This window comes from Falco rusticolus, chromosome 10, assembly GCF_015220075.1.
Source record: "Falco rusticolus isolate bFalRus1 chromosome 10, bFalRus1.pri, whole genome shotgun sequence".
In the NCBI taxonomy this organism is placed as follows: Eukaryota; Metazoa; Chordata; class Aves; order Falconiformes; family Falconidae; genus Falco; species Falco rusticolus.
In genome coordinates, this window is record NC_051196.1 from 32,350,037 (window position 1) to 32,374,910 (window position 24,874).

Below are 24,874 nucleotides of genomic sequence, written 5' to 3' on the forward strand. Positions count from 1 at the left end.
TACATATGCACCCTTCCTTGTCCCCCGACACCCTCCCTGCCCCGCACAGCAAAGTGCTCACCAGCAGCTCCCCTTCAGCCGTGCCGATCCCTTCCCTGGCACAGCGGTTCCCCACCAACGCTTGCCCGATGGGCAGGGGAAGGAAAGGGCCTGTCCAAGCTGGAAGTGACTCTGACAGCCTTTTCGTGTGGGTTTGTTTTGCAGAAGTCACCAAGCGCACGCTTCCGCCCCGAGAGCATCCAGAGCCCAGGACAGGACCTCCCGACCCTGCTGCTGCTGGCACCAACTGCAGCCCGGTGGCACTGCAAAGCCACCAAGCCACAAGGGCTGGCTTCGGCCGGGGAGACCAGTGCTCAGCTGGGCCACGGTCTGGGGAGGAAGCCCTCGAAAGCCGCCGCGGCCAAGGAAGGTGGTGGCACTTAACAGAGATAAGATTATATTTGCCCTGCCTAAGGAAGAGCTTTGCCCATGGCACCTGCATGGCGTAGAGCAGTGCAGCTGATGCTGGTGAAGGAGGGGGGAGAGGGGGAAACTGAGGCACACAGTGCTTCTCACCGAGTGGGGAAGCAAGGTGGAGCAGTGAAACCCAGACACGGTGCTGCACCTCCAACCCCAAATTCCTGCTAAAGGGTGCTCCAAGGCAAGACATTTTTGGGATTTGTTTAGCACCGACCTGACCCTGTCACGCTACCCCCAAACCAGGGCACAGCGTGGGAAGGGGCACATAGCTTGGGACAGGCTGGACATGTTAACCTCACCCACAGTGGAGGGGACAATGCAGCTGTCAGCTTTTACCCTCATTGCCCAGGTTCTTCATGGCCGGGATTGCCAAACACGGTTGGGAAGGCTGGGAGCAGCCACACTGGGTGGAAGCTGGTTCTGCAGCATGCAGTCAGGTTTTCCTCCATCCACCCAGCCCTAACACGGCAAGTTTGGGGCCAGCCAAAACCTCACGGTCACTGGACGAGACCACAACAGGTCAAGGATGGGATGGGGCTGGGAAACTCAGGGCCAGCCTCCAAAACTTGCAGCAAGGGGAAGGAAGCACAGCACAGCCCGAGTCACAAGTGTCACCAGATCACACGTGGGCAGAGGCAGTGACCCAGCAAAGCCCGCTCGCCCTTTGCTGCAGCCCCCCAAGCCATCCTGGCGCCCTCCCAGCGTGGGAGCCCACGCGTGCCAGGCTGCACGCCTTGCCCGAACCTCTGCTACTTCCCTGGCTGCGAGGCGAGGGCAGGCTCACCACGCACGTGCCCCATTTCGTATATTTTTGCCTTAAACGCCCAGGCAGTTCTGTTCCCCACATTCCTCCAGGTGATCCCACCGGTCCCACACGCCAGCCAACAGGTATTTCAGATGCTGCATCTCCACCGAGACCGCCTGGAGCCAAGGGGCTTGGGGAGGTTAACTGAAGGTCTGAATTAAAACCAGTGACCACCTCCCCTTGCCCAGAAGCTGACGCCTCACAGCAGCCCTGCTACCCCCTGCCCTCCCAAACAGCTCCCCGCTCTGCAGCGAGGGCAGCCAGGAGATCCGTAGCCCGAAGGGAAGTCAGTGCAAGACGCAGATTTGCAGGTCCTGGTTCCTGGCCCAGGTTCAAACCACATTTGTTCCTGAAATCTGTTTCAGGGCTGTATTTTCAAAGCGTGCGTGTGCAGAGGCATGTGCAAAGCTGCACAGGTTCCCGCTGCAGCAAGCACCAACGTTGCCCATGCCAACACGGGGCCAAGTTGGGGGCCTGGATGCACCTGAGCACCGACTGCAGCCCACGCTGATGTAGCCATGCTCAGCCAATCATTTATATATTTTTTTTTTTCCTCCTAAGCACACAATATACCATGCTATCTCACAGCTTGCTGCCCATTTAAAAGATGAGGACTGAAGGCATTGCTATTCTTCTGAGGCCTGCTTTAAAATAGCCCCACGACACACTGCACATTTTCTTTTGCTGATGGGCGGAAACTTCAGCAAGACGCGAGCCCCGCGGGAGCTGGTCCGCACCACCCACAGCTACAGGCAGCTGAGGAGCCTGGACTGGCAACAGTGATGATCCACGCTCCTGTCCCAGGAACAGCCCTGCAAGGATGGTTATCTCCATCCAGAGGTCGGAGCTGCTCGCCGGGCTTGGGATTAAAGGGATGTCTCCTGCATGGAGCAGCACGGGGCCATGCCACTGTCTGCTGATGGGATGCTCGCTGGCCGCATCTCCAGGCGGGCGCTGGGGCGAGATGCGGAGTGCTGCGGAAGTGAGCTCAGATGGGAATTGTTCCGAGAGATAAAGGAACAAGTTGGAAACCGAGCTGCAAAATAGACAGTACAGGAAACAATAGCGCTTCAGATAGGCTTTCAAATTTCCCCCAGCAATGCCGGGAGCACAGCACTGTGTCCCAGTGGTGCTCAGGGGGTTTGTCCGCCTTAGACTTGCTGGGAGGAGGCACAGACTGTTTGCTCGCTGCTACCTTTTCCCTTTCAAGATGTCACAGGCATTTGCTGGTTGTTAAAATGAGAGGTTATGGACCAAGTCCTTCAGGTCTCACTGGATAAGACTTTTAGCTCCGTGATGATTTCAAAGGCCAGGCATGACTCTGGTACCAGTAGCAGGGAGAGGCAGGCTGGATTTTGGAGGCACAGGAGCCCTGGTCCATCCCCTCCTCGCCTCGGTGAGCCTGGCAAAACGACACTCCTTCCCAGGAGCCGCCCACGTTGCTAAACGCTGTCCCTACCTCAGGACCGCTGATGTCCTCGCCGTGCCACCAAGGCAGCAAAGGAGCCTCCTCTCTCTGCATCAGAGCCTCCGCATAGGTCGGTCACCACGAACTGCAGCTCTTGCTTCGACTTGTCCCCCAGCTCCTTTGCCAGGGGCCGGGACGGCCCTTTCTGCCTCCCTGTGGTACCTCCATGATTTTCCATCACTCCAGCACAAAGTCATTAAAGGGCAGAGCTATCGTTAGGGCATCTCCATCACACAGGGAGCACTGCAAGGCCACTAACGATCGAGACAGGGAACATTGGACTTCCCTGAGCTGCTGCTGCTGCGCCAGCCCATAAATAACTCCGTCTCCAAAATAATAATAATAAATTCATCAGGCTGCATTTTGGCAAAGCCACCAAGGAGAGGTGTTTGGAGGAGTCTCTGCCCTGCTGCTCCCAGGTCAAAGCTTGGAACCGGGAACTGACCCTCTATCTTTCAAGCAAAGGTGCCCTTCTCTGACAAATGAGCATTAACTGGCTAATGATTACAGAGACGCGGTTCCCCGGGGAGCTGGCACACGAGACTCATCTCAGAGACACCGAGCAGCCAAGGTTTTGCTGTGGGCTGGATCCTGAGCCAGCACGAAGTGGTGCAGAACAGCTGGCTTAGCCCAGGGCAGCCCAGGATCAGCCTCGCTGGCTGCAGAGGTGTCAGGAGCAGCCCCACAGTGGAAATAACAAAAAGGATGCTGCTTTAAAGTGCAAGATTGCTGATGTCCCCCTGCATGTCCCCATCCTCATGCCTATCCAGAAAGCCTTGCCAGCCCCCTGCCCTTGTCTGACCACCACGTGCTGCACAGGGGGCCTCGGCACGTGTTGATGTCTGGGTGCTGAGGGGGGTCTCCAAGCCTGGCCGGGACAAATGGCTTCCCACCATTAACGGCTGGACCTTGGGAGGGTTCGCCGTGACTCGGTCCTCCCACCCATGCAGCAGTCGCTGCTGGCAGCGGGTATCCCCTTGGCTGAGAGAAGAGCGACAAAGCCCTCCTGCTCCCTCCTGCCGTACACCTCCTCCTCAGGGGAGAACCCGCTGGGCAGGAGGAAGAAAAATCAAGTCTTTTGTTGCCACCTTCCCGCAGCTCAGTCTGCACGCAGCGCCGCTTGGTACGTGCTGTCCTGTCCCCATCCTCACTGCGCAGGCAGCACCGCCCAGGGCAGGACCCCCCCGGGCTCTGCACCCTCCACTGCCCCCAGCTCCTAATGCCACGGGGCAGTGGGACCTGTCCTGGGGGAACCCCTGGCTGCATTGAGCAGCCACAATCATGTCCTGGGGAGCCAGGATGGGCAAGCCAGCGGTGCACACAGGGTAGCACAACTCATGCCCTGCCACCTACAACCTTTACTGCTGCTCAATGGCACTGGGACCAGGGCCAGGACCACAGTCACCTCCCGGCCCCAAGTCCAGGGGGCTGAGCCCTGGCAGCTGCCACAGCAGCCACCGGGGCGGGAGGAGCGTGCTGGGCAGGGCCAGCGGACCGTGGGGAGATGCGGCAGATCCCCGCTCATTTCCAGCGGGTTTTGCAGGAGGCTGCGCAGCTCCCCAAGACGATGCTTGGTGCCAGACAGGACCACGCCACGAGATGCCATCCCCCCTCCAGCCCTGTCCCCAGCACAGGCAGCTCTGCATGGTGGGCCCCATCCCTGCAGGCTGCCCCCCCCGCCCCTGCCCGTCCCAAACGGAGCCAGGACGCAGCACTGCCAGCCCCAGCTCCCGCACGGCCCCCCGGCAGCCAGCTGGGATAAAGCCCATCCCGGCCCCAGGGTGGCTCGGGGCAAAGCCCACGGTGCTGTTCCGTGGCACTGGGGGCTGTAACAGGGGCAGCGGGGACAGGCCAGTGCCACCGCTCGCTGCCACACAAGGGGGTTGGATTGCCCAGGCTGCAACGGGGGAACTTCCCGGGTGGATAAAGCCTTTCATCAGGCATACCGGGGGTCCGCAGCCCCCCAGCAGGCTGGAGCCCGCCAGCCCCGGCAAGGGGCACAGCGAGCAGCCTGGCTGGCCACGGCCCCCCAGGCCCACCGGGGCTGGACACGAGCCCCTGAATTACCGGTGAGCAAACACGGCGAGGGAAGCGGATCAGGAGACATCAAAGCAGGGGGGCGATGAATATTTCATGTCCTGGCCTACATACAGCCCGGCTGTCCCCGCCCTGCACTCCCGGGGGTCCCCCACAGCCCCTGATCACAACAAAGGGGAGTTGCAGGCAGGCGGTGCCGCCCCGCCGGACCCTCAGCACCCCCGGCCGGGCCCATCTCTGCCCCTCCGGCCAGTGGCACCCCCAGCCAGACCCACAGCTGCCCCACCACACCATGTGCACCCGCCGCTGGACACACAGCCGCCCCACCGAAACCCATAGCCAGACCGCGAGCATCCCTGTGGGGACCCATCGCCGGCCGCGGGCATTCCCCGCCGCCGGACCCACAGCTGCCCCACCGGAGCCTGGGCACCCTCGGCTGGACACACAGCCTCCTCGCCAAACTGCCAGCAGCCCCGATTCGACCCACAGCCAGCTCGACCCGAGTGTGGACAGCCCCCCGCCGGCCCCCACGGCCGGCCCCCGCGCATCCCACTCCGGCCCCACGGTTGGACCCCCGCGCATCCCCCCCCCGGCCCCGCAGCCGGAATCCCGGACATCGCCCCTCCGGCCCCGCAGCCGGACCCCCGGACATCCCCCCTCCGGCCCCACAGCCGCCCCCCGCCGCCGCCCGCTCACCTCCCGCCTGTGCGCGGAGCGGGGCCGGCCCCACCGCTCGCCTCCAGCGCTCGGCCCCGGCTTTGTCTCCGCGCCGGGGGCGCGGCCGCCGCCCCCCGCCGCCCCCCGCCGCAGCCGCCGCCGCGCTGGGTGCCCGCTCCGGGCCGAGCCGCGCCGGGGCTCAGGGCTGCGCCGCCGGCAGCAGCATCGCGCAGCGCCGCGGATCCGGCGCGCTGCTGGCTCGCCCGCCCCCGCTCACCCCTTCTGCGGGGCGGGGGGGGGGGGCGCAACCCACGGGGAGGGGAAAAAAAAATAGAAAAAAAAAAAGAGGAATATGGCAGCAAACCGGAAACGGGGGAAAAAAAGGCAGCAGCCCCTCCCCTCGGCGGGGTGGGTGTTTTTAAGGGGCAGGCTCCGGGCCGCAGCGCTCCGGGCTGCCGGGCTCCGCGGGGCGCGCAGCAGAGAGGGGCCGCCCCCGCCCGGGGCTCCGCCGGCGCTTCCCGGCCCGCGGAGGGGGGGGACCGCTTGGTCGCGCCGGGGACACGCGTGGGAGCGGCGGTCGCGGTCGCCTCTGCGCGGCGCCGCGGGTGAGGGGCTGCGGGGAGGTCGGCGCCGCGTTGTGGCGGTCACCTGGCAGCCGGGGCCGGTGACAGCGAAGGGATGTTCAGGGGGTCGGGACCCGGCCGGTCTGGGGTTGGTTTTGTGAGATGTGACGCGCGGTGAGCGGGTGGAGCATCGCTTGGCTGCGTCCTGCACTGAACCTGTGCATCTCCATCCCCAGGAGGGACACCTCGCCCCCAGGGGGCTGCAGCCTGCGACCCCCCCCCATCTCTGAACTCGGGAGGAGGCAAAACTTGAGCGCTGAGGAAAAGCAAGGAATGGTAAACCACCTCCTGGGGCCGCCCGGGTAGCTGCGAGGCCCTGGGGAGGCAGCGGTGGCTGTGTCCCACTGGGGCATCTGCCCCGCTCTTGGGTTAATGCCCCTGCCGGTGTCACCCTGCAGCCGGTGCCAGCCTCCGAAACAAGGCAGAGAGGAGCTGCCGGTGTTCCTGGGGTGCCCGGTCCCTGGCTGGCAGCGTCACCCCACGTAGGGCCAGGTGAGGTGTGGGTCCCCCTGAGTCCTGCTCAGGCAGGTGGGCACACGGAGAGCTCCAGCCGTTCCTCCCCTTGCTCCTCAGCACCTTCGCCTTCCAGCGCTGGGAGCAGGTGGGCATGGAGTGGCGCTGGGGCGCACATGCGGGTCAGGCTCCGGGTGCCCCGATGCCTGCACCCAGCCCGTCGGGGCTGCCTGACCAGCTCCGTGGCGCAGCCCTCCCACCTCCCCCATTAGCCATCCACTAAGGTGTTCCCTGCCACTTTGTCCTCCAGGAAGAAACGGGGTGAAGCAGTCCACTCCTGAAACCCCCACTTGGCTGGCTTACGAGGCACGCTCGGCTGCCAGCTGGCTCCGGCGACCCGTGGGCTGGATTTTCACAGCCAGCACTGCCTCCACCACCCCCTGCCCACCCCTCCGACCACCCCTCACAGCGACGCACCGGGGATTTCTGCAACCCCCATTATGCTGAGCAAGACCTGACGCTTCAGAAACAATGTGGGAAGCTCACAAGTTTGAGAGAACTATGTGGTGGAGTTTTTCTTTCTGTTTCCCACCCTCCCCTGCCTTGTTCTTTTGAGTTATTAAAGAAATATTTCCCATGGCACTGGCGAAGGCCAGCAAATCCATGAGTCACCAGGAACAAGGAGTCACGCACGCACCGATCCATCACCCCTGGCCAGCACATGGCGGAGGGGCCCTTCCCTGGGAGGAGCTGCCCGCTGATAAGGTCCCTACACAAGCAGCCAGGGCTGACGCTTTCCCTCCTGCCTCTCGGCTCCCTCCCAGGGCTGGGTGAGGGTGCTGAGCTCCCCCAGCACCCATGGGGCGGCTGGTGCTGGGGAGCGGCTGCGCTGGGGGTAGCAGCCCTGTTTGCTCCTTGCCGGAGCATCAAACCACAGCCCGGTTTGTCCTGAGGCTTTTTGGGGGTGTTCATTCATAGCCACCCCCTCTGCCAGCCGGCTGGCGTGGGGATGCGCAGGGAGGCATTCCCAGACCCAGTGTCTGGCGTGGGATTAAGGAATTACCCACACGGTGTGGGGCAGTCCCGGGGTACTGCCCTGCTCACTCATACTTTAATACTTAGGGCATACTGTCGGCCAAAGAGGGGGGGCACATCAATACCTGGGGTCCCTCACACCTTCTCCCCGCTGTGCCCACACAGGGACACGGGGACGCTCCCATCTCCCTCCTGACCCCTGGGGCACCCGCTCCCACAGCCCCGGAGAGGAGAGCGCCCAGGGGAGCGGGGACCCAGCCCCAGCCCCGGGTGAGCTGGTTACGATGACTCAGCCTCTGCTGGATCCAGACCCAAATCTAAGATGCAATTATGACTTATAAATATTTGAATTTTGTTTTCCTCTTTTGCAATCAACTCCCTTTCTACAGGCTGTCCTACAATGGTAGTTTTCATCTCTGGCGATGCTGGCCTGTTGCTGGAAGGCAAACAGCAAAGGCACCGTGCCTTTTCACACGCCGGACTAAGTCCACGACATAATCTCTTCTTCGAAGAAGATGCCAACGTGTAAATTTAAAATGGCAAATAGATACTCTCCAAAACCAGCCTCTTATCTTTTGGGCTCAGATTCAGGAATGTGCCCTTACAAGACTCTGACATTAAACATGCAGCGCTGGTGATAATGTGATTTAAGACCATTTAGGTTTAAGCAACCCAGCACACCTCAGTGCATCCCGGGCTCAGCCGTGGGGTCCTCAGCCTGACGCACCCCCCCCAGCCGCCCACCTTCCTTTCCCTCCTGCCCCGCTCCCAAGTATTTATCTTTAAACAGTCTAATTCATAAATATATTTCTTTTTAACCAACCAGAGATTTCAGTCTCTTCTCTGAAACTTACTTTCTTGAGATGATTCTTTATCTTCACTTTTAAATAGCACTGATATAAACCCATCCCAGGGAGAGGAAGACGGTTACAGAAACTGAAAACCAGGTACTTTCAAATTAAAAACCAGTAGCGCTGAATATTTCTGGTGGCTTAGTTATTACAGCATGTCTTGAAATGATCCTCTAACAAGAAATCAAGACGTGCTCAGCTATTCCTGCGCCTTCTTGCTTTACATGAGTTTCATCAAGAAAAAGAATGAGAGTTACTACAGGCAGAGTGCTGTCACGCTCACGAGTAGGTAAGTACAAGGCTCCTTCCCCCTCCCAGTGTGCAGATCAAACTGCTCCACGGGGCTCCTGAAATCTTCCTGTGAAATAAGAGGGTGCTGTTTGGGTCCAGTTATTGATCTGAGTCCTGACCTCTCCAACATAGCTGTGGATTTACAACAAAACATCTATTCATTTCCAGCCAGATTTATTTTTAAGCAACCCCTTGGCAAGCATGAATAAGTTTTGTCTAATGGATTCTGTTCCCGAGGCTAGCTGCATTTTGTTCACTGCAAGTTCCAGATATATTTGCACTAATTATTACTATTAATAATATAATGGTTGACGTTTAAGATGCTGGACAGATGCAGAAGCAGCCACGGCTTTTGCCCCGAGATTTTACAATCATTGAGCTTTACAGCCCTGCAAATAGTGGGTGTGTGACAGCAAACGATCGGCACTGCTGGCCCTGGTAGGGAAGCTGCAGTTATGAGCTCAGGAGCTGATTTACTAAGGGGGATTAACCAGAGGAACTCCTGTAGTATGAGCCATTTGGCAGTATTTCATAGTAGAAATGCTACTTCTGGCCATTCTCTCTCACACTGAGCATCAGGGCTGCAGGAGCCGAGCGGCAAACACCAGTGTTCCGCAGGTTGTAGTATAAAAAGGCGAGAAGAAAACACCAGGAGGGTTCAGGACAGCTCAGGACCCATCGTGTCGCTCAGCACGACGACAATCTGCTGTGCAAAAGGGGCTCTTAACCCCAGCACCGAGGTGGCCCCAGCTGTGAAGCGGAACTGCAAAATTCCCTGGGGGAAAGCGGGGCGGGGCGAGGAGGGGGGGAACCACTGACTTGGTGATGTGCAAATGTTTGATAAGGAGGCTCGAAGTTCACCAGCTGTGGGGGAAAATTACTTGCATGTTCGATAGAGGCACAACATTTCCCGTCAGGTTTCTGACTGATAAAATATGACGTTTTGATGCCGTCTGAATTAGCTATCTTGGAATAGCTCATTTGGGCAAAAATCCGACACTTTCTGCTTCTTACCTCAGCTCAGTGGAAAAGCCATACACAAAATGTTAGCATTTCCCAGCGGTGGAAATTTGGCTCTTTGGCCAATCTCAGTATCAATAGAAAAGAACAGTTCAGAAAAGCCCACGGAAACTTGTCCAGGTGAGATTTATTGCCCTTGTTCCAGCTTGCTTTGCTAACAGAGCAGCAGGGGGATGGCTGGCTAGCGCAAAGCTCTGGTAGCCACATCCAGGCGACCCTGCCCTGGGGGCTGTGGCATCCCCTGGGCACAGAGAAGTCCCAGGCAGTCTCCCTGCCAGCACCCGGCTGCTCAGCGGCCCGCAAGCGGCTGCAGCCTGCGTCAAACGGAGCCGGAGCAGACACAAGGGTGTTTCCCCTTAATCATCCAGCCTTGGTCCTTCCAGCGAGGGACGGGCTAGGGAGGCCAAAGTCTGAATCTGAAAAATTTAAACCATATGACATTTGGATCCATGCTCAGTTTAAAGTGAGCTAAATCGGGGAGGAGGGAGGGAGCAGAAATGCAGCTTCTCCCCTTCTCTCAAAAACTGCTCCCTCGGCGATTCCCTTCACCACAGAGGCCTCACGCTTGGGGACATTTTGCTTCAGCCACCCAAAGGAGCTGCCACAGCATCACAAGTTGCTGCTTTGTGGGGACCACAGCCACGAGGACCCTCTCCTGCGCAGATCCCAGCAGCCACGGTCCAGTTGGCCCCCCCCAGCACGCGCCGATGTGCAAGAGCTGCCCCAGGGAGCTGGAGGGACACGACCCTGCAAGCCCCATGCCGGCAGCACCGCTCCAGCACGGCTCCTGCCCGCGCTGCCAGAGCAGAGGCACAAATAACAGCGGGAAGTGTCTGGAGCCGGTTCCCTGAGCAGAAGGAGCGGCTTTGCCCTGCAAGAGCTCGCTGGTGCCTGTCGCACTCTGGACTCTGGCTTCTGGCCGAGGTGAATGGCGAGCTCGGGATGGCTTTTGCAGAAGCAGCAGCCAAGGGGAAGGCAGTAGGAACCAGCCTTGGAGCCAGGGACACTGAGGCTGTAGCCTCAGCTTGGGCAAAATATGAGACGTGTCAAGCCGGAGCTGATGCCTTCTGTGGCCCCAGTCCATGAACTGGGACTGGCTGAACCTGACACTTCCGGGGCAGCAGCTCAGAGGCTTGGACAGCCTTCTGGCAAGAAACACGGGGATGGTCCAGAGTGCAGGTTTCACAAACAAGGAAGGCTGCGTTTAGCGTGTAAACAGGACTTCCAGTAGAGTACAGTACTAGGGACACAGCTCCTTGCCTAGAGCCAAAGACAGGAAGAAATGCGAGCCCCTCAACCCGCTCCACCCACAGCATCCCCCATTTGGCACGCCGAGCTCTTCAAGTGCGACAAGAGACCTCAGCCAGGCAACAAGTATTTTTAAAAAGCAAAGCAGATGTGATCCAAAGCAGGTTTACCTTGTACCTACCAGCCAAGAAGGCTGGACTCAAGCCACGGAGGAACCTGCCAGCCTCTCTGCTCCAACCACCCGCTCTGTGTTGCTGCGGTCCTCAGCAGGACCACGGCTTCCCGGTGTGTGGCTGCTCACGCCTCCAGCAAGCAGGGTGCGAGGAGCATCAAAGCCACACCGGGGCCTCCAGGCACTAAATGAAACCAGGGAAGCTGGAGGAGAGAAGCAAGCACTGCAAGAGGTTTGGGATTGCGCAAGACATATCTGTGTGTGCTGGCGAGGAGCAGGATCTGAATGGGCGGTGTGAAGCATGCACAGCACCACAGCACTCACTTATCACAAGAGCTCAGAAGCACAGTATTTGATCGTTTTAACTCCTCGTGGCTCAGGCGTAGGCTGATGTGCATGGCACAGCTTCCTGGTATACCTGGGGCTCCCAAAGAGGAGAGCTGTCCTTCCCCAGCAGTTACATCTGCTGGTTGAAAAAATCATCAGGGAAGAGAAACATGCTGAAGGGGCTGATTACAAGGGGACACCTTTCTCCATCCTGGATGCTTCTCCATGCGTTCTTAATTTGTATCAGTCCTTGTAACAGCAGGTGATACCCACTGTCTGTCACTGGCATGTAAGATTTGGCTACAAGGACAGAGGAACTGCACTGGGCATGAGCCTACATGGTGGAAGCAACAAGAGGGAGCATGGGGATGAATTACAGTGACAGAAAAGCCACAAACTGGGAAGAATCAACATGAAACGGGAAAATCGGCTGCATTTCAAGGGAGAGGCAGGAAGCGGAGTTCATTGCCCTGCAATTGCCAGCCCCAAGCTACTGCACACTGGCCAGATACCAAAAGCCAGAAAACATCCCCACAAACAACCGCTCAAAAGCCACAAACTACCAGAGAAGAAGAGCAGGATCTTGGACCTGCAGTAACTGCCAATTTAAGAATAAATGCAAACATTGATTACAGCCAGTTGTCACTTGCCAGAGAGAAAGGGAATGCTCCCCAGCTGAATCATCCCTTCTGGTTGGATGAGGAAGAGGAGGATGGTCAGATCCCTCCCCAGTGCCAAAGCTGGCAATCAACCTAATCACCAAACAGCCATGCTCTGTACTCCAGCACTCTCCATTCATCATACCATTTTCTCTCTGCAGTCAGTCTCTGATGCCTCATGAGATTAACAAACAAACAACTCAATCAATACAGTCATCTCAATCCCTGCAGGCCACAGGCTGTGAACAACATTAACTTCTGCCTGAAAGAAGTATCAGCATGTAAGAGTGGCTCCCAGGAGAGAAGTCCAGCACCCCAGCTCTCAGCTGCCCCAAAATTAACACACGCGCACAGGGGAACAGTTCAGCAGTGCCCTGGGAAAGATACCGAGCAGGTCCTCCCTCCTACAGCTTCCTTATTTTCTCCTCGAGCATCATCAGATCCAGCCCTGACCCTCCCTAAAATCCAGGCACTGAAGGAGTATTTTCAAACTCTTCAAGACAGGCTGGGAAATAATCTTAGCTTATTGACTCTACGAGGGGGCTGCTCTGCAAACATTCCGCTTCAAAGATGGCCTCGGGCTCTTCAGTTCCTGTCAGTAGGGAACCTCACAGAATCCCTCTGAAGCAGAGAGGAGTGTGTGTATGAGAATGAAAGTAAATTAGGTCTGAACAAGATTAACAGGGATTTAATTGAACTATGTGAACTGGAACTCGTCACGAGCTACTTATAAGCCGGTCTCAAGGGATTGTGCTGCTTGCACTGGAGGAGCACAAGGATGCATTGTGAGCGTTGGACAGCTCAAGGGGATGGTGATGGCCACAGCTCTCGAGATGAGTGTGGCCAGAGAGGCAGAGCTGCTTGAACACGATCAAAAACAAAGCAAGGAATTCTCTTGTTTCTTCAGAGCTGAGGTTTGGCCTGTTGAGGGAAAGGAACTTTGTAACATACATTAGCAGAGGAAACCCAGCCCTCAGCCCAGCTCCTGGGCTTTGGGTGGCAGAGCAAGGTGCTGCTCACCGAGGTGCTGCCTACTGGCTGGTATCTGGAAGCAGACCTTTTAAAAACTCCCCTTCAATAAAATTGACTTAATGAGGTCTTCAGCTCCCTTTGGGATGTTAATTACAAAACAGCCTGGAGAAAAGGGCTAGGGAATTAAAGGAGTCACCACACTAGTCCTTCTGTCATTTTGGTTTTCTGGTGAGGGAACCAACAGATGCTTGCCAGAGCGTGGCTACCACCCTGGTCTTTCCGCAGCCAAGAAGAGGCACCAGACAGCTTCACACTCCAGCCATGTAAACCTGAGCTACAATCACACACCGAGGGGCTACTGAAAATCCCTATTACCAGTCTACTGAATCCCCACCTAATCCCTTGCTTGTATTATGAACAAATGATGCCTTATAACTGCTACCTTCATGGGGGCTCTCAAAGCCAAAATCTTTCTCAAAGAGGATAATTTAGTCATCGCACCATTTCCTCCTTCCTTCCAGGAAGGTGAAGCTGTACTGGGAGACAGTTTGCTACTTCCAAGTCGAACACAGATACAGATGCACGTATGCCTGACAGTATAGCTAACCAATTTCTCACAGATTAAAGGATCTGAAAGGCTTTCCCTTAATGGATCATTTTTATGAATAGGATACTTATGCCCCTGTGCTCCTATAGTCTGAGAGTTCTGGCAGCTTTCACAATGAATGCATGGAAAGAGGCAGCGCAACTTTAAAAAGAGATTTCTTTTTAAACAAAGAGATTCTGATTATATTTATTACACGCTTCCAGAGAAACTACAATACACAGGATATTGGTAAACTCTAGAATCATACTATAAATTCAGCTAACACAAGCATTCGAATAGATATAAAGCTGTTACGAACAGACTGGGAAATTTATCTTAACCCCTCTTCCTCCCAACAAAAGCAAACCCCAATATTCAAGATTTCTACTTAGCAATGAGGAAGCCAGCCTGCAAACAGCTTAGACGTAGATGTTGATGTAGTAGCCTGCTACTTCAGGTAACAGCCACACAGTGCTCATTACTAACTGGTTCTCAGCTGTAGAAGCGCTTCTATGTTTTGGGTAATGTGTATGCTACTCTTTCAATAGTTGCAATTCTGCTGAAGCATTAAGCCCTCCTTTAGGTAACCTGCAGAAAGCCAGGGTTGTTAAGATAAAACAACCACCATCCTCATTTATTGAAATGGAAGAAGTGACCTGCAGTACCTATCCTGGGCGGTGGCAATGCTTTTCTTTTCTCTACAGATCACAGACAAGAACACAGGTCCGTAATGGAAACTTATAGCACAGTGTTGTTGTTATTTGCGTGGGAAATTTTTGTAACGTTTCTTTGTACTGAGAACTCAAAGCAACTTCTATAGTGCTTGTGTCTCCTATGCTTTGTTCTGTCCTTCTAGTATTGCCTTTATGTAGCTCAAAAAAAAACAGTAAGAAAAAGAAAATGCTGAATTTAAAGCAGAACTCTAAGCTGGATTTTAAGCAGTGCAACCCGGTGGCAGCATTCTGGTTAACAGACACAGAGAGCCTGGAGCAGGGAAGCAGTGAGAGGTTAGGATCAAACTGGTACTGGGATTCATCTGTCTCGCCCACCAAAACCAACAGTGAGCACAGAACGCAGCCATTCTCAACACCAATGGTTTCTCTAAATGGTTACTCAACTCCTGCTAAAGAACACCCAGCACAACACTGCTACCATATCTGGGCTCACAAGGCATTTGTGAATTGAGGATGGGAGTCTGTGTATGCAAAAAGGATCACAGACTTGCAGCCCTGCCAGAGAGAACCCTTTCCTTCAAAGCCACTCTGAACCCTGGGTGCGCCTAAAAGAGCAGGTTCTCCTCCCATTGACTCATTCGTGATCAAACAAACCAAGATGTGAGCTGGCACAGGGAAGCTCGAGCTGCCCTACAGAGACTCTGTGGCTACGTCACCACCTATCTCTTTCCAGTCCTGTCTAGCCGTATTTAAATCTAATACTAGATTGTCCTTGGAGCTGGAGAGCCAGAGCCTGAAGGAATGTAGTGTATGTATCTCTTGCCATACAGTCACGCTACACAGCCAGCCTGCCACCCCTTGAATCTTAAAATACCACATCTCCTCAGGCTGAGATCCTATTTAACTCCAGGAAGAATTCAGCAAGAGGAGATGCAGCAGCTATAGCAGGTAAGGTTGGGAGGCTGTTTGCAAATGCAGCAAACCCCAGCTGTGTCGAAACGGAGCGCACGGCTGGGACTCGTCCAGCTGACAGGAGGGTTCGTACAGCCAGGCAGTGCTGTCATACATGACCAACGCAGCACTCCGAGACTCTGCCTCAGAGCAGCTTTTCTCCAACATGCAGTACCTGGTCTTCCCAAGTTTCCAAGAACACCCCATTAGCACAGGCACTGAATTCTGTACCATCTAGAACCAAACTGTTCCCCGATTCTTGTAGTCATTGCAGTCCCTGCCACAGCCTCAAATCCCTGAAACATACTCACTTTCAAGGGTGGGAATAGAAATGGGAAAGTGCATGGGTGGGGAATAAGAAAGAGGCAGCGACGCTGGGGAAATGAAAGCTTTCATCTACAGCAGTCTGGTATGTGATGAGTTATTACCCAAAGAATTAAAGAATATGACAAAGACATTATTATTAAGCCATAAAATGCAGCTATGTATTTCAGACTAGATGACAACAGAGATGAATACAAAGCTGTGTAGTGTGGTATCCTTGATCCATTTGATCCCTCCGCCTTCAAAAAATACAACACAAACCGGTATCCAAAGTAGCAAACCCATGCTCCACCTTCCACAGGGACTTTCCTACCAATCCTAGCCAGCATGGAGGAGCTAGGACAACAGGCCTCTCCGCCTGTCAGAAATGACAGAAGTCACTTTAATGGTGACTGACACATTAATTATGTCAAATTAAGTCCTGGATATGTGAAGTCCTCTTTGCTTGTAAGAAATCTATGGCAGAACCCCACCCCTTCCACTCTTACAAGTTCCTTCTCCCTTGTCCACAAAAGGTAAAACATGGCAATGCCAGAAAACCATTTAATATAGATAGTTGCCTTTGATGTCACCTCTGAGGAAGCATGATTACAGATGACTATTCTGTCTTTTGAGGCTCATCACTCATGCCTTTATCGTTTCTTTTTGGTTTCCTTCTTGGGTTTCTTGCTTATCTGTGGAGCAGTTGCCTTTGGCTTCTTCACTGTCTCTGAATTCTTAGGCTCAAAACTGTCCGAGTCCTACAAGAATCAATTAAGAAACAGTCAGTAACTTTTTTTTTTACAATTTGCTGACAGCTCACTTTGAGCATTTGAGTATAAAGCCAAAGGAAGCAAGTGCTGGGTATCTCTGTTGGAACACCTCTATATCAAACCGAGTCCACATTTAATGAGACTCAAGCGGTACCATCTCTACTTCTTCTGCATGTGCTTTTTGATGAGTGTGAGTTTATGCACAGAAACAGCTTGTTACCAGAGAAGCCGTTAAAAGCTTAGGAGTCTAAAACAGGCTTTGGAGAAGAAAAACAAAACCAACTTTAAAGGCAAGAAGAAAACCAACACTAAATGAAAACTATTCAAATTAGGAAAAGGAGAAGATACCATATAATCACCAGTGTGCATGGAAACTTTCAGCAGGTATTTCTGCAAAGCGTTAATCATCATCATGTGCAAGAGAAAAAATATTCCCCAAAACAGTAGTAAGAATGTAAAGTTCAGAGCCTCTAAATGAAGCCTAAAATCCAGGGAGGGAATTGCAGGCAAAGCTTTCTTCACCTGGACTAACAAGGAATGCTTAGATATGCTGCTTGTTTCCTTCAGGGGAGATGACAGATAATATTTCAGCCATGGGAAATAAAGTCTAGTTATCTTGTAAAAACAGAAGGGAACAGTGCCAGTCTCATCTGAGAAAGCGCACACATGCAGATTGCCTCCTTTCATTAAATGCATTTGAGTATAAATATTGCTTTAGCATCTTGGTTTCTATCAGTCAGAGTGTGCCAACTGGAAAAGGACACACAAAAAATGGCTGAGCAAGACGTGCTAGTTTCAAGCTTCCAAGACAGCACTCCAGATAATGGAGGGGGAGGCGAGCATCTGACAGTATCCTTTTAATCAAAGAGCTTGGTTCAAACGTCTCTCAAGTTACTGGGCTATTACAGTTCACATCTGTGTGGCTTTCCAAGGAAGGAGACTTGGCTGACTTTCCAAAGGCTGCAGTCGGCGCACGGGGAGCTGGCAGGCTCGGGAGAAATGGAGCAACAGGCAGTTATTAGTCAGGGATGCAGTGCACTGCTGCTGGAAAGTGAACACTGCTGCCTTCTAATGTTCAAACCAAGGCAGACTTCAAAGCGTGAAGTCTCCAAGACAGAGGCTCCTCAAAACCCTACCCAGACTCAAGCATCATTCCCAAGATCTGGAGGGGTAGCTTCTGGCATTTACGGTCTTGTAAATTAGTCATATGGACAGTGGCTCAAGAGGACAGTATAGATACAGAGAAAATAAAAAGTAGAGCATGCAAACATCAAAGTGTGCTTACAAACTTGAACAGTGACAGGTCCTCGAGCCTTACTGTTTTAACTGGGGGCCTGGTCTTCAGTTTCTCACTTACAACTAAAACTTTCATTCTTTTCAGCTTTCAAGAACCAGGCTACTCAGTATTTCTCAAAAAAATTCTCAGGGGAAACCACGGCCTCTGGCAGACAGGTGCTGGTGGCTGCAGAATAATGGCGCGAGACTTGCAATGTCACTGCATCGTGACCGGCAGCCTTCATCTCCTTGCTGGGAACTGCAGCTTTTGTGGCAGGACTAGCAGGAGGGAGCATGTGCCCATGTCGGGACAGTGTCTTTAATCCAGTACATCAACACAACTTCACATCACACCAGCAGTTAAAGGTGAAAAAGTTGGGTCATGAACTGTATGTATCCCTCACACTGTACCTCACCCACAGACATTCCCTTCCCCAGACAGGCTGAAAATTTCCATGCTTCCTAGGGAACAAACATGGCAATAAAGACAGCCTGAAACCAAAACTTCCCATGCTGAGTTATTACTGAAAATATACCATACATATTTATACAAAATCTGTATCAAACCACCAAACCTGCAGCTTGATCACCAACACTGAAAATATCTGTCCCCAGCACGACAGGCATCATCAAGCATGTGGAACTCTTTTATCAGAAAAGCCAGGCTGAGCCAGGTCATCCCACTGTGGTCCAGTCCAGAGGAATCAGAGCCCTGTAGCTCACCGCAACCTTTCACTTCAACTCTCTCCTGTACTAACTGCATCAAAGGACCCTCCACTTGCTGGCACAGGATTGGGTGTCAGTACAGAAAACTGCCCCCCTCATGTTAGAAAATACTAGGAATTTCACCTGTATCTTGTTTCCAAAAATCACACATAAACTAGAGCCCAAAGTCGTTTCCTGAAAGGCAGGTCCTGCAAAGGGGACACCCTGCCTGGCAATTAATAAAGCAAATCAACAGCAGGATGACAATATGGGACTAAAGCCTTCTCATGTACAGTCAGGACCAGTGTGCACATTTAGCACATCTTGCCGGTGCTTCAGGTCACTTTTTTCACTGATATTCTGACAGACCCTGGCTCAGGTATTTGTTCCTGACTTTCTAATCCAAGGATAAATCACAAGACAAAAGCTGAAGGTGGGAAAGCTAGAAGGAAGGAAAGAGAGTGAACAATGAAACCGTAATCCCAGGGGAAAACCACTGTGTCTCCATTAGCTACTCAGAGTTACCGCCCATCCTAACTTCTATGACTCTACCCATCTCTAGCAATATTAAAGAACACTGCTTACTGTTTTATGGGACTTTGAAACTGGCAGGATTATGGCTAGCACACAGACAAGCTGGAAAATGGCTCCAAAGAAGAGTCCGTAGCGTAGAACATTCTCCATGAATGTAGGCTCAGGGATTTCAGGTGGGGAGAAATCCAGCTCAGCAGCCATCGTGAGCGCACCCTTCTTCTCTAACGCTCTCAAGAAGACTGGTTACTACAAGAAGGGGGGAAAAAAAAGCAATTATTTGCATCACGCTTTCTGGTATTCACTTTCCATTATCAAAAAATGAGACTACCTCATGCAGGTTTTTTGAAGATACCCTTGATCTACAGAACCAGTAACAAAAGAGGGAAATGAAAGTTGCATTTTATTTGGATGCTTGTCTTTTACTACCTGCCTACAAAAATATTACTCAAGCGCTAGTATTAGTCCATTTGCAGGTGAGGAGGAAAAAGATGAACAATATTCATGAAACAATGAGGGCAAAACTTAATAAGCAAGAATATACTTCTCCCTGAAGTCAATCAACCATGCAAGATTACTATTATTCACTTTCACTTACATTTTATATGTGGTCACAGCCTGGTTGTTTTAGATGGCGTACAAAACCAACTGCTACTTAGGTAAAGCACACAGAAGGCAGATCTGTTGAAGACAGAGGAATGAGTTACGTGTTTGAAGTTAAGCGTGGCTTTAGTGGCTAGTTACATTAAGCCCATATACCTTGCAACGGTCACACAGGTAGTTTGTGGCAGTTAGATATTGATCTCCTGGGTCCCAGGCTAGCTTCTCAGCCGAGACCATCCTTTCTTCCTTCCTTTATCTTTCGCTAATGGAGTTGTCAATTCATTCTATGAATGACTAATGGCTTTCCACAACAGAGAACTCTCCTGCCAGAATTGCTGGAGTACGCCACAGAAGGTCCCAAAAGGGAAATTTAATTAGTCTGAGATGCCATCAGAACTCAGTTGTGATTACTGTCTCACTCAGTTTTCCAGACCTGTGTGAGCCTGGTGTGTACTTATTAAATCAGCACTACTTACTGATACTCACAATTCTCTGTATTACTGAAGCTTGGGCATGAGTGTGTGCTGCATGCATGTTTCAGCTGAATGGTAGTAATCTGCCTCCTAAAAATTACCTCCAAAGCAGGCTCTGTATTTCTCAGGCTAGGAGGAGATTTCTACAACCTGCAGATGTGACCCATTTCAGAAGGACAGAAAACTTAAAGAGTATAATTTCAGTAAAGTTATAGTTGATAAATTTGAGAATCAACCAACAATTCAATGCCAGTGCCTAAGAGGCAAATCTCATTTGGGGGCATACTAAAAGGAGTGGTATATAAATTACAAGAAATAGTAATAGTGTTTTTTTTTTAATTCACCTGAAATACAGGATATTATTATGAATTTTAAAAGACAGGAAAAAATTCCCAACTGCACGGACTGCCAGGCACTGGAATGCACAGACTGTAGAATCCCTGTTACTGGTGATTCAGAAGAGCGTATCAGTTAAGTGTTCGCCTGGGATGGGGTGTGAGTATATATAATCCTGCCTTTGAATCAGGTGATAAGAATAGGTGACCTCTCGTGGTCCCTTCTGGGTCTGTACTTCAGTGAAAGAAATTTTTTTGTATTCCAATTACAATTCAAAAAGCAAAGGCTGCATGGGACCTGTACATGAAGGTCAAATACACACTGGGCCACTCAGACCCAGCAAGTCCCAACACAGACCCAAAGGCTGTACTGGACATACAATGGCGTCCACAAACCATGCATAAATGTGGGTCATCCCTAACTGCTTACAACGTTTAAACACCCTCTCCCCCAATCCACTAAGGCAGCAGTTCCTCAGCAAGAAACAGAATCACGCGAAACTTCACTCTTGAGTTTCATTTCATCTCAACTTAATTTAAAGGGATATCTTTTGAAAACATTATTCTTGCCCACGCCCTTCCTCAAACAGAGCAGGAGGGGATGTGGCTTCATTCCTCACCTGGAGTTTTTCGCAGGACTGATAATCCCGATTCATTCACCTGAAATACAACACACAAAAATAAACTAGAAAAGGAAATCAATAAAATGAAAGCAAAAAAATCTCCATCCTCATCTCCCACAAGTCTCCCCTCCTTTCCTTTTTCTACTTCGCTTCCCTTGAGGGTATTAGCAATGGTCTAACAAATCCCAGGTGACATGACCAGCATCAAGAACTCTCACACAGGCTGTCAGCAGCTGCCACTACCATTTTAAATGTTGCCCCATGAAATATGCTCAGAGAAGATCTGACATTATGCACCAGCTAGTCATAGTAGAGCATCCTTGCTGGCACAACAGCCACAGCAGGCAACCACATTTGGAGCATTAGTTTTCTAGCTATCAGTGGAGCTGAATGACTATTAGCAAAATTCCTCCCCGTTTTAAAAAACTCCAGTGGTTAACACAATGCCCAAACCTGCACAGGCAAGAAGGTTAAACCTTACACAAATGAGCAGGCCGAAGTGGAACACTGAGGAACCAGGGCTCAACATCAGGCACACACCCTTCCGCACCGAGCACAAAACTTGGAAATTGAGCTTTCTCACCAAGAGCACTACCCCCTCACACTCTGCCTTGCAGCTAATCCTGCAGGTCCCTGGATGATAATGGAGTCTTCCTCTCTGTTCATGAGAAGCTAACAGCATCACCACCTCTTCCTTGGCTAACATCTTCTCCACAGGTTATCGACCATCTTTTTCCTCAGACTGCCTCACCTATTAGCATGGCTACACTTAAAAGTAATTGTTCTTAAATTGCATTTAAAGATCAGTACTCCTATTTCAGATCCTGAGAGGAAGCTCCCCCTCCACCTTACTCATTTGGTCTAACAGCAGGTACTGCCTCTCCCCACAAGCTTGGCCACCTCACTGGAACAGAGCAACAGAAACAGGTCACAAACACTTGCAGTGCACTACAGGAGTAGATTTTGACTATATTCAAAAACAGTCAGTCTTGCTTCCATTTGGGTTTCACAGCAAACTAGCTACTCCCACACAAAAGGACTTGTAGCAAAGCCAGAGCTGTACCACAGCACCAGCGAGGGGCTACTCAGGGCTCCAGGCTCATGCTTTTGCTCGGTGACACCACTGGAAGAGGATGCGGCTGTCACCCATAATATATATACATGATAAATGTGCAGGATCAGGGCCATAAATTAGCCATCTCAACTCAGCTAGGAGAGGCACAAACCTTTCTTTTTGCTGTCCTGTGCTGCTTCTCAGCTGGCATCTTCAAGCATGATACATACATAGCACTACATAAATAATTAGCTTAGGACAAAGCCACAGGAGCACTTCAAGTAATATGTATGAGCTTCCTCTTGGGGTGGAAATAAAGAGTACCAGTATTGGTGCAGAACATGAACGCTTCTGTCAAAGGATGAGGCAAAAAAATCCTCACACTAGATTTCTGAAATAACTTAGCAGGTGCTGGGATGGAGACTGGCCAATTCCTATTGGCTTCAGGAGGATCTGCATGTGCTTGGCACCGCTGAAAACATGACCATTAATGAGGCCGAGGAGCCCACCTGGAGGCTTACAGGCCCGGCGCCACGCAGCCGGGTCCCAGCCGTGCCCAGGGGTTGTAAGGAGAAGCAGCCGTGCAGCCCCAGAGCAGGGGACACCCAGAGCTCCTCCTTTCCGGAGAGGGCAGATCTGCACCGTTTCCTCCCGCCTGCAGCGGCCGCCAGCCCTGGCTGCAGCAGGCCGAGCGGGCCCTCAGGGAGCCGGCGAGGCTCCCCTGCGCCCCAGGCCCTCCCACCCGCTTCCCGGGGGGCCGGGGCGGTGCTAAGGCCACCGCCGCACCCCTCCCAACACGGCCCCTTCCAGCGGATCCCCGCGCCGCTCCGGACCCCTCCTGCTGCCCCCGACCCCCCCGGGAGCCCCCCCAGCCAGCCCCTCGCGGCCGCCCGGCCCGCTCACCGCCCCTCTCGGCTAGGCCGCGCCGCCCCGGAAGTGATTACCGCCCGGCAGGAAGTGCACCCCGCCCCGCCCCTAGCAACCGCCCAGGGCGCTGCGTTGCTAAGGGCGGCCGGCAGGCCGGTGGGGCCCAGCCGCCGGGTTCCTGCCGAAAGGCCCCTGAAGCCACTCGGCTTCTCGCTGGCGCGGGCCCCGCCCCGCCTGCGGGCCCCGGTGGGTGCCACCCCCCGGTGGGTGCCCAGGACCAGGCCTGGGTTGGCCCCTCGGGCAGCGAAGCCCCCCAGGCCTTTAGGCCTCAGGGTTAATGCACTCGCCCCCTAAATCTGTGCTAGCATTTTAATCCTCACCATCAATAGTGTGGCCTTGCAGTCCTGGCGGGCTTCTCTTTATCCGAGAGGTTTTGATCAGCTCCCTTGATGTGCCCTGGCCGCAACAATTAAAAGACGTGTGCTTCTGGCTCTGCTCTTGCAGGGGACTTTTTGTTTATTTTTAATGTCCTGATTCAGTATCCAGCTCTGAAATGAAGATGTCTTGATAAGATGACTTACAAAGGGAAAAATTGCTTGTGCTCTGTTTTCCTTGCTTGTGGTATTTAAAGAATCTGATTTGTTTTGCCCTTTTCTTAACCCTAAAATATCAGTAGCGCCAGGTTTTGCTGCAGAGCTGTATTATCAGAGAGCCTAAATAATCTGGGGAAAACCTAATCGGTTGCTTATCTACTGACAGAGGAAGGTATGGCATTTGTAATAAAAGGATTTTCTAGGCTGTTACCAAGCATTTGAATTAAATGGGTATTAATGAAAACAATTTCAAAGGTTTTGAGCAATTGGATTAAAAACCTTTCATCTTTTGTAGTGCAGAAGACTTTACAGACAACTGGAGAATTTGCACGGCTGTGAGTTGCAGAGGCCAGAGACACTTGTACAAAGAAATTCTTTTAGCATAAAAATCCCAAGAAAAAAAAAATCACTCTTAAATAATTACCAGAGCTTTCACTGCCCCTGGTGAGTGGCTGTACCAGCTGTGGAATAAATGCAGAGCTCAGGCAAGGTGGTAAATTCTGCCCTTTCAACTCCCAAACACTGACTATTTAGGACACAAAAACACTGAGAAGGGAGAAATAATTCATGTGAATGTCAGGAGAGATCCTATCAGCATGGGTTAATCGAACAGATTAAATTCTTCCCAATACTACCAGTGCACTAAATTTGGTGGTGCTGCTGTCACACCTTCTCATGAGCTCTCATCCTTGTGGTTTGAAGTTTGCAGGCAAAGGGGAAAATACACACTTAGATTGCAACCAATACCATACATTTTCTTTCCTTCTCCTCGTCTCCCCCAACAGAAATGGCGCTACTTATTCTAAGCAGAAGTAGGTAGGTGAAATTGCAGCTTTTATACAGCTCCTACCCATTCCCTTTACCACTGTCCTGCCCTGAGACCATCAAACACTTGCACAGTAACGCCTGGCTCTGCGCAGAGACACTCAGCCTTTGAACCACAAGCAGGTGGTGCCATTAGCCCGCTTTGGCTGCGTGCCTTTCACCAGCACCACACTGACCCATTTGTTTCAGCTGATTGTGAAACGATAAAAAAGGAAGTTCTTTATAAAAACAGGGAAGATTTTTCCAAAGCCTGCAAGATGTGACTGGGTTTCAAAGCTAAAATTGATTCAACAAGTGGAAATGGCAATTTTGTCAGCACTCAGTTCTAAGTAGAGTCAGAGCTCGGGCATGAACTCTTTCTTCAAACCATCCTTAGCTTTTTAGTTCTTTCTACATTTCTTCTTTGGTTTGCAAAGCAATATTTCCTGCATGTCTTTTCAGTGAGACCCATTTATTACCACTCATCGTACATGTACAACATCCTTGTGCACCAAGGTCTTTTCATGCTCAGGTTGCATATTATTATTCAGCCAGGAAAAAATTAGTAACAACTGCTTTCATTTTTCAACCCTTACTGGAAATGTGGCCTTCCTCATTCCCTCTCCATAAATTACATTTTACCTTCT

At 52.2% G+C, this 24,874-nt stretch overlaps 2 protein-coding genes across 8 annotated transcripts in view; both read right to left on the minus strand.

Annotated features, from left to right (window-relative positions):
- SRC (SRC proto-oncogene, non-receptor tyrosine kinase) overlaps positions 1–5,709 on the minus strand; it is a 31,072-nt gene extending 25,363 nt beyond the window's left edge. The window contains 1 exon segment of the mRNA XM_037402873.1: positions 5,466–5,709. The gene's annotated coding sequence lies outside the window, so the exon portion shown is untranslated.
- An 8,149-nt stretch (positions 5,710–13,858) lies between these two features.
- MANBAL (mannosidase beta like) lies at positions 13,859–23,415 on the minus strand. Of its 7 annotated transcripts, none has more exons than XM_037401680.1 (5): positions 22,867–22,941; positions 20,907–20,946; positions 19,474–19,556; positions 18,930–19,124; positions 13,859–16,352 (listed from the first exon to the last, which is right to left on the minus strand). In XM_037401680.1, the coding sequence occupies exons 4-5, from the start codon at positions 19,077–19,079 to the stop codon at positions 16,245–16,247; spliced, it is 258 nt and encodes an 85-aa protein (XP_037257577.1). In that variant the 5' UTR covers positions 19,080–19,124; positions 19,474–19,556; positions 20,907–20,946; positions 22,867–22,941; the 3' UTR covers positions 13,859–16,244. The 7 variants fall into 7 exon arrangements, 6 of the variants coding, with proteins under 6 accessions (XP_037257577.1, XP_037257579.1, XP_037257578.1 ...); XM_037401682.1 differs by lacking the exon at positions 22,867–22,941 and adding an exon at positions 22,473–22,769; XM_037401681.1 differs by lacking the exon at positions 22,867–22,941 and adding an exon at positions 22,136–22,450.
- Between the last annotated feature and the right edge of the window lie 1,459 nt (positions 23,416–24,874).